This window comes from Carya illinoinensis, chromosome 12, assembly GCF_018687715.1.
Source record: "Carya illinoinensis cultivar Pawnee chromosome 12, C.illinoinensisPawnee_v1, whole genome shotgun sequence".
NCBI lineage: Eukaryota > Viridiplantae > Streptophyta > Magnoliopsida > Fagales > Juglandaceae > Carya > Carya illinoinensis.
In genome coordinates this window covers 18,430,598-18,440,461 of record NC_056763.1, presented here as the reverse complement: position 1 = coordinate 18,440,461, position 9,864 = coordinate 18,430,598, and the positions used below count along the sequence as shown (strand labels likewise).

The 9,864-nt window shown below is 38.9% G+C and overlaps 1 protein-coding gene across 1 annotated transcript; it reads left to right on the top strand.

Annotated features, from left to right (window-relative positions):
* Positions 1-398: 398 nt before the first annotated feature.
* Positions 399-6,410, top strand: LOC122289729. Its single transcript, XM_043096961.1, has 5 exons — positions 399-749; positions 1,580-1,643; positions 1,908-2,312; positions 5,110-5,453; positions 5,722-6,410. Exons 1-5 carry the CDS (start codon positions 669-671, stop codon positions 5,935-5,937), a joined length of 1,110 nt encoding a protein of 369 aa, XP_042952895.1. The 5' UTR covers positions 399-668; the 3' UTR covers positions 5,938-6,410.
* Positions 6,411-9,864: the final 3,454 nt, after the last annotated feature.

Sequence of the window (9,864 nt, the reverse complement as noted above, 5' to 3'; positions counted from 1 at the left end):
TTTGAAAGAAAAAATTATAATATTAATTAACGTAACTTGATATTATATATATTTTAAAATTATTTAATTATAAAATAAATTTAACATATTATACAAAGTCACGTTAGTTTTTAAATTTATTTTTATAAAATATTTTTGTAACCGAGCACTTTTCAAAATAAAGTTAGAGATATAAAAAGGAAGGGAAGGGACCAAAGTTTTGAAATTTGATTCAATGATTCGTAAGTTATTGATACAAATAATTTGAAGATGATTTCTTAATTTAAACAATACTTTTTTTTTTTTCCTAATTGTTCTTTACCATTTAAAAAAAATAAAAAATAATCGAAGAAAGAATACGAATGAGTGAATAGTGGTGGGACACGGGAGGCCCTCAATAAAAGACGTGGAAATAGGATTTGTCCAAAACCTTCACCCGCTTGAATCTACAATAGAGACAGAAACAAGCCGCCCTCGCTCTCTCCCTTTTCCTTCCTTAAAACTCCAAAAATTCACACCTCAGAATCTCGGAATTCCTTAACTTTCAAGCATTTTCTTCCTTTCTCGGAAAATTTCCAAATGGGTTATTCATGAAAATCCTTTAAATCAAATGGGTCTGCGTTAAAGCCTCACCAGCATGGAGTGGCTTAGCCTGTGATAGACTCTGCTGGTTTTTATTGCTTTCGGATATGGTTGTCAAAACTGGCTCTTCGTTTTCTTGTTTGGTTGCTTCTGTTTCTTCTCCTTTTCAATCGAGGAGAAGTTCCCGGGTATGATTTTAGTCTTGTTTGGTTACTGTGAAACATGTACTTCTTACTTCTTTATTTTGAGCAAATTTTTGGGCCTTGTTATGTTTATCTGTTTTTAAGGTTTTCAATTGCTAAAAAGTTTTGTTTTTGCTGGTGAATTCGATTCTCAATGCTACCTTATTACCTATCGATTGGATAAATGTTAGGGTATAAAGTAGTGAAGGGTTAGATAGTATTGGTTAAGTAAAATTTGCCATTTGACCTACTGGGCAGCCATTGCTTAACTTTGATGCCACTATATTTCATGGTACATGTTGTCTGTCGTAGAAAATGCATGGTTAATATGACTAATGTGATGTGAAATCTGCTTTCTCGTGATGTCTGTTACGTTCAAACCTACCAAACCTTATAATTTATACCAATTACTGGGGGGAAAGGTTTGATATTAAGGACTTCAGCATTCAAACTTACATTTAAGGCATAGCTTCTGATAAGCTAGAGGATTGTGTTGCTGACCTAGTATTGGAGTAAGATTCATTGTGTGCCATCTCTCTTTTATTCATTATAAATCATTGCTTTGTTTGCATCACTTGAAACATGAGCGAGATAATTTGTTTCATCTATTTTTTCCACTGTGTCGCTTGCTAATATCGTGATTAGTGACCATATGATATTAAAAATTGAATTACTTCCTGCTTTGTGGATATTATTATCAGTCAGAAACTGTTTCTTCTTTGTTGAAGAAACTTTGCTATTTGTCTTTCCAGTTCAACCTAATCTAATGTGTATATATCATAGAGCACTTTTTTTACATATTGATCTCCATATAACTTATTCACCTTGATGTTCAGTTGAGCTTATCACAAGGATTTTATGAGATTCGGAAACATGATTTTCAGCTAAAATATGCTAAAGGTAACTTCCATGTTTGTTTGATAATTCTCAAAGTTCTACAATTCGCTTTAAGCTGCAAACTGATCAGCCCATATTTTCCCTTAGATGCCTAGAAACTTTTGAGTTAAATTACAGTAACACTGTCCATTTGACTGTGACTGCCATTTTCATGTATCTAATATAAATCAAGTGACTTGGTCAAGTCTTCTTGCCTCGAGGGTTTTATATGGATTAATTCTGTAAAAAGTGCCACATTAGTAACACTGCTCTGAAAGTTTTTTGTAGGCAACTCATGCCAGTGCATAGGTGGAAAGCTGAAGTCAAATGGAAGGTTCCCAAAGGGGCAACATCTTCTCTGTGCTACTGCTATTTCTGAAGAACAGACACAACATAGTGAGATCGAACCAGATCCATCAGGGCAAGGAAATCACCGTCCTCTTGCTGAAGATGTTTCTCCTGCAAGCAGCTCATATATACATTTCGAGGGAACTGATGGAAAACCCGGTTTACTCTCATTTTATAACCGTCCATATAAAGGAGAGGACAAAGTCCTTATTTCCAGCCCACAGAAGAGTCAGAACAACCTATTCTGGTTTATTGGTCCATCTGTCCTTGTGGCCTCTTTCATTTTCCCCTCACTTTATTTGCGCAGAATACTCTCCACTGTATTTGAGGACTCTTTGTTGACAGGTGAGCCCACATTCTTTGTTGGTCTGGAGGTTTTCTTTCCCCCCCTGCTGGGGCAGGGTTATAGATCTTGGTAGGTACACCTTAGGAGTTATGATGACCTGTACAGTCAATTCTATGACACCCTACCGTAGAAGGTGAATGTTGATGCTGAAAACTTAGAAACGGGGGGACACATGATACCAGGCGAGTACTAGTGAAAGACTGTTATAATAGCTAAAGATCTTTCAAGTTATTTTAGGTTTAGATGTATATGATGATCCTTGGGTTTCAGAAGTTTATGTAGTGTCTGAGGAACTGAATCTAGATGATATTCATCTGAGATGAATACCTCAAATATATCTGGAGTATGACTGAGGGGTAGTGGTAGAGTAGAACTTTCCACAAGGAAAGAGTGTTAATGAATGGGAACTGATTGAAATAATGTAAACTGGCTATAGAAGTTTCAAATGCAATATAGGATGTGCTTGAAATGGACTGGAGTGGCAAAACATCATCTGCATTTTTTTTTTATAAGTAAAAATATTATATATATCAAAAGGAATTACCAAGTGTAGTGAACGTATACAAGAAAACACCTTGCCATATTAACGAGGCCCTAATGACCCAAAAAGCCCGTAAAAAACAACTCAAAATACACTAATCCCAAAACATCCTGAAATACCCAAAAAATTACTCAACCCCTTGTTTCCCGTAGAACTAATACCCAACCCCCACCCCCCCCCAAAAAAAAAAGCCCCAATCTCTAATGTTTCTCGTCTTCACTTGCCCTCCCTTTAGACTTCCCTCTACCTGAGCTACCTCCCTTAGCATCATAGTTGATAGCCCAAGAAAGACGCTGTAACTCCCTGTTAGACATTCCATTACTGCATTCTCTACACCAACAACCGACATAGACCCCACTTCAAATAACCTAGATTTCCTTTTGGCCCGCCACGCTCTCCTGCGTCTGGTTATAGGGACAAGGCCGAATCCGATCTTTTGTTTTCCTTTATCTGAATTTACAGGATTCGAGCCTATTTTAGTCTTGTTTCTAACAACCCTGTTGCCTCTAGCTGAAAGCATATCTATTTTCGTAGACAAGAAAGCTATTGCTGCCTTCAACTCAACAAGTTAGGTTTCCATATCCTTTAGAGAATTTTGCATTGCTTCAAGCGGGTTCTGAGTTTGTATGATCTGTAGACCACTTTCACCATTCCACTCAATCTGAGCCAACGAAGCATGACCAATCTTCAGAGTTGTCGCATATGAACACCTTGCCACCGTGGATGTGCTTGGGTCTTTATGATTCCGCTCCAAATTGATGTTCCATTCTCCTTTCGGTTTCCCTTCCTTGACCCTTCAAGAAAGAGCAAATTCACGGTGTTGTGCAATTTTGCAGCAAACTTCTCCCAACCTTGTCCTTCCTGCCCTTCAGGATTTACTACAATACTCCATCGTCCTCCATCGTATTCGGTGACAGTTAGATACCAACCATGCTTGTTGGAGCATCATTGAGCCATGAATTCTCTGTTGCTTTCACGCAAGTGTTTTGTAAAATCTGAATTTCTCCCTGCCTTTAATGTTGCTCCCACCGTCACTACCAGCCATTCTATACCATTTCGACCCATCGCTACAGATCTCCAAACTCTTATGCTCTTTTCCACTATTTTTAAAGAAGGCCTCCAAATTTCTGGCAAAAATTCAAAAGCCTTTGATTCCACCCAAAAATGCACCATCTGACCCATAGTGATTCAACTTTAAAAGCAGGGGCTGAATGACTTCATTCTGTAGGGAAAAAGCTTTGGGAACAATGATTGCAAAACGCCCTCTGAGTGGTCGCCGGTGTTTGTCAATACTTTTTGTGGAAGCCAACAGGGTCGCCGCTCCCGACAGATCTCAGAAAAAGAATCCTAACCCAAAAAAAAAGACCCAGTTTCCGAAGAATGGCTAACGTCGGAGGCCAGCAAAGAGGTTGTCGGGACCTCTTCTGTGAGGTAATGTATATGCAGTGATGCTGGTGGCTCCACCGAGAACACTAGTGCGAAAGATAGATAGAGATGACACAAAAAAACCCAGATCGCGGGAAGGATATCCGGCGCCAGATACCCTTCACTGATGTCGCCGGTGTCTGCCGGTCCTAACTATGCCGGACGTGTAATAGCACTCTCCAGAATAGGTGGCGGTAGTGGCTCCTCTAGGGTTCTCTCTCTCTCTCTCTCTCTCTCTCTCTCTCTCTCTCTCTCTCTCTCTCTCTCTCTCTCTCTCTCCTTGAAAGAAGGATGGCGTAAGCGGCTCATCTGTATTTTATGTAACTCCTATGAGTTTGAAGGTTGGATAATTACCATTTTCTGAAATTCAAACTTGACTTGTCCTTATGGAGTCCAGATAGAATTTTTTGGCTCATATGATATGTGGCTTTTCTTTTTTAACTTTAATCTTTGAATCCTATTGTGGTGATCTAGCTCGAAAAACAAAGGAGCTTCTTGGTTCCTAATTTGAAAAATGGTTTCCTGTGTTTTGAATTCCTAGAACTTCAAAATGATGTTTTCTGATTCTTGTTTTCGGTTAGGAAAAATAAAACCATTGAAATATCATATTGAATTTTTTGATCTCGGTTTAGGCATATTTGATGTGTACTTCCTATGTACTTGGGCTATGCCTTTTCCTATCAATAAAATTTCAACTGTTAAAAAAAAAAAAAAAAAAAAAAAAATTGCTCTTGGTGAATGTTACAAAACTTGTCTTCTGAAAACACGGCCAAATAGACAGGATTAAATTGTTTCGTTCACTTAACAATCTCTTGGTTCTCCATCTGCAGATTTCCTCATACTGTTCTTTACTGAAGCTCTTTTCTACTGTGGAGTTGCTGTATTTCTTTTACTAATTGACCGCTTAAGGAGACCTATCATGTCAGATTCTGCTACAGGCATGGACAGAACCCGGGCTTCTCATCTAGGACAGCGAATCTCTTCTGTAGCTGCCCTAGTGCTTAGTTTAATCATTCCTATGGTGACAATGGGCTTGGTCTGGCCGTGGACTGGTCCTGCAGCGTCTGCTACTCTTGCTCCATACCTTGTTGGTATTGTTGTCCAGTTTGCATTTGAGCAGTATGGGAGATATAAGAAGTCACCTTCATGTGCTGTTATTCCAATTATATTTCAGGTGGGGCAATCATGACTCATTACTGAGAATATTTTTTTTTTTTTTTTCGCATTATGTGTTTTTCCCCCTGATAAGTATTACAGCTTTCCTTCAGGTAGGGTAATTATGTCTCTTTTTATATTGACCAAGAGGCTTCGATTTTTATTTTGGTGGTGTTCAATTTAATCTTGTGAAAATGACGATTGTGAGTTTAGCGAATGACCTGCATGAAATCTTTAATTAAACATTTGGAAGCCTAGAAAGTAAAGAGGTTCTTTACACTCGGCAGGTTTATAGATTGCACCAACTGAACAGAGCAGCACAACTGGTGACAGCCTTGTCATTTACAGTTAGAGGAGCTGAGATGACCTCACACAACTTGGCAATAAACAGCTCTCTGAGTACTCTTCTCAATGTCCTCCAAATCCTTGGGGTCATTTGCATTTGGTCTCTCTCAAGCTTCCTCATGCGGTTCTTCCCTTCTACTGCCATGACTGTGCAGTGAGACGTGTTTCAGGAAAAATTATCATCTCACATAACAGGGAACAATCACTGCAGGTGTTCTTGTTTCAGGTAATTTAATAAATCTGGTGGAGCATGACCCCTTTTTGGTTAAGTTATGATCTGGTGGGAGCTCAAAACCAAAAGGGTATTTTTTCTTATGGGTATTGAAGAATTTTGCTTGTCTAAATTAAAAGGTGGTTGCTGAATATTGTGTGTGAAAATTTCAAGTGCAGGAGAGAGGTTGATTTGGCAAAAATTGATGTGCCCTTTTTTTCAATGTTCACCAATTACAAATGTTCCTTGTATATATATTGGTCATTTTCCTTACAAATATGCATTTCCGAAGTCATCTAGAATAGTTAGAACATTGGCAACTTGTAAGAGCATTAATGTTCTCTCTTTCATCCATTTCTCACACTACCAGAATTATTTGTTTTGACCTTTCACACACAATCTATTTTTTATATTAGTTGAGTCAGGTATCTTGATCGTTTGAATCTGGTTCTGGGGTCAAAAGCAGGACGTCTTCTTTTATGGAAACTCTTTCAAGTGTTTGTGATTTGCAAGTGGCGGGAAATGAAATAAGAATTAACCTTATTATTATTATTATTATTATTATTATTATTATTGGCGTTCTAATTCTATCATCCAAAAGTAGGCATGTGTCTCTCCCTCTTCCCCTCCCCCTCCTTCCTTCCCATTCTCCTTGCCCCTGCGTGTGCAAGTAATATACATATCTATGTGAGTATTCGTTGAAAATCTTTTCCTAAATGTCTCTCTCAATGAGTTTCGTTTCTTCGTCTATTCCTAATGTCTTTTGCTGGAGTTTTTAACGATTATCTGGTTAAAGTTAAGAAGTTTATTGGTACTGCAGAGTGGTTTTCAAATGGGGTCATGCTGGAAATTACTTGATAAAATAATTTTTTGAATTTAAACGTGAAAATGATGTGTGGTGGAGAATTACGGAGAGTAGTCATCTGGTTCTCTTTTATTTCCATTGATGCTGCAATGATGGATTAGTTGGCTTCAATGGTGGGGGCGTGTGGAGCTTCAGGGCGTTCTGAGTTTTTCATAACTCGCAGGAGAGGGAATCAAGTCTTGGTAGTGTAGAGAGATCAGAATAGTTTTGGTCAATTTTTGACGGTGTCTGAGTTTGGGCATGATGAGAGGCGTGGGTCGATTGTTGTGCCAAAAGGTTCTAAGTGAGAGAACTGGATTAAGTTTGGAGTAACGTTGAAAGAAGTAATTTCGTCTACCTCTGCTTCGGGTGACAGAAACAGAGCTCATGAAAAACTTGGTTCCTCTACTATGGTGTTTGTTGTTGGGCTGAAGGAATCACATGTGGAGGTTCTGAAGAAGCCACCGCAACAAAGACTGGAGAAGATACGGGATGGAAGTGGAAGAGATGGAAGATTGTAGTCGTGTTCTATCTTGGATAAGAGGATGGTTCATTTCCTCAAAAGAGATGAACAATCTCATAGCACAACTTCGCTTAGGGAAGATGAAGAGTCGTTGATGGTGGGCTAGATGGATTATCTGGCAGATATAAAAAATAAGGTGGAGAGTATTTTGGAGTGGGTTGAGTTGGGCTTGAGTAATGATAAGGGGAAAAAAGTGGTTAATGAGAAGGGGAGTGGGCTGGGTTGCATAGTGGGTGGTTTGGGAAGTGGAAAGCTAAAGGGAAAGAATAAAGAGATTGGACTAGGCCTAAGTAGAATCCCGGTAATGGTCTGGAAGGAGAAATGAAGGGTTTCCACTATTTTGAAAATTTCGGATAAGATTACTACATTTGTATCGATGCCGGTAGTTGAGTTGACAATCCCAATTCTGGCAAAGAAAAGTTCAATAGGTACATTCAAAGTTTTTGGTGGCGTAGTGGTGGTGCTTTAGGCATTGGAAATGAGGGGGAAATCATGGAGAAATTTGAAGGTTGTGCAGAAGTTGTGGATTTTGTAGGTAACGAGATAAATCTGGTAGACAATGGCACTAGTTTGTTGAAGCAGTTCTTGGCTATTGAGAGGAGTGGATAGTTGGAGTTGGATGTAGATTTTGAGGAAGAAATTGAGACAGGTTTGAATGATATGGATGAGACTTTACAGGGGGGCACTGTATTTAAGAATGAGAGGTTGGATTCTAATATATAGATGGATGAAGTTGAAGTAGCCAGTGTTGAGGAGGAGTTGGGTAGTGGAGTTGGGTAGTCTGACGCCTTTACAAATGCTTCCCCCTCAGATTGCTTCAAGGAAATCTCAAATTGGGTGTTAAAAAAGTGAAGGAGATATAGGTTTGTGTGGGATTATCATGTGAAGGGTATGAAGAACAATTTAAGGCTCTCCTAGTAGCCATACAATCCATGACCATGAAGTCAGTTGTGAGGAAGGAGAGAGAGTTAAAACACTTGCAATGCTCTATTAACTATGATAATAAAGACGGAACTATAGGGAGGGACAAATCAAAAGGGAGATATTCCTCTTCAATAAGAAGCCTAAAATCTTGTCTTAGAATGTAAGGGGGGATCAATGACGTTGATAGACGTCTTTGTGTTAGATCTCTCATTCGTAGTAGGAATGTAATTTTTGTTTGCCTCCAAGAAACCAAATTGAATTTTGTTGATAGAAGTATCATTCGTAGCTTGTGAAGATGTTCATATGTTGGTTGGACCTACTTAGCTACTTCGAGGGCTTCAGGTGGAGTATTGGTGATGTAGGATAATAGAGTTGTTGAGATAGTAGAGGGTTGTGTTGGTGTTTTCTCAGGGTCTTGTGTTTTAAAAAATAGAAGATGGGTGGAAATGGGCATTGGCAAGTGTTATGGGCCAAATTGGTTCAAGATAGATATTTGTTGTGGGATGAATTGTCGGGATTGTACCATTTGTGGAATTTGACTTGATGCATATGTGGGGATTTTAATATAATTCGTTATCCAAGTGAGAGGGCGGGTAATTCTTCTATGTCTTTGTCCATAGAGAAATTACCCTCTATGTCTTTGTCCATAGAGAACTTTTCTCAATTTTGATTTCTATTGCTGGGTTTGTCTTTTGTTGGGGAGAATATACGTGATCTAATTATAGAGGAGGTTTAGGGTTGGACAGATTCTTAATCTCTTTTTCTTGGGAGACTCATTATCTAGAGTTATGTAAAAAATGATTGCCAAGGGTATGTTTTGATATTCTTTGGAAGAAACAGTCAAGCCTTCTCTAGAAGATGCAAACAGGGTTACAGAAGGTTGTGTTTCCCCTACCTGTCCTATGTCTCCTCAGGGAGTAGTAAATTTTGACAAAGTGGCACGGAAAGGATCGTCGGGGAGTGGAGTACATACAAGCAATGTTGATGGAGTGGAGAATCCTGTAATGGTGACAGAAACAATGGACAACAACCATATTGTTGTTGAGCAACCATATGGCAGGAAGGAAAGTTTGTCGTTGGTGCCTTGTGTGGAGGAAAGTTTAGAGTTGAGAGTGCAGTTGGATATTGTGTTTGGGGATAATGTCGTTCTCTTAGTTTCTCTTCCTCCGTTAAACGATATAGTGGGTTTACCAATAGATTGGGTTCTTAATAAAGTTAACGGGTTTAAACAAATCGTGGGGATTTCAAATGATGCATATGAAGACCAAATTAAAACTCTATTCACTGCAATTGAGGCGAGCCACGTACTTGAAACCAAATCTAATTTCAAGAAAAGCAGGAAGTTAAAGCTTCTTTCATGGGAAATTAACTACGACGCTATTGCAGGTAATTCAAGTCGATGGAAGACTAAAGGAAAGGGCATTGTGAAGACGGTCTTGTAGAGGGATTTGAATTAGTTGAACGGGAAATAAGGGACTGAGGTTGGGGAGGTGTGTTCTATTCCAATTTGGGTTTGGTGTATTTTTGGGTAGTTTTCACGGGCTTTTGGGTCATTCAGAGCACTCTAATATGGGCTAAATGTT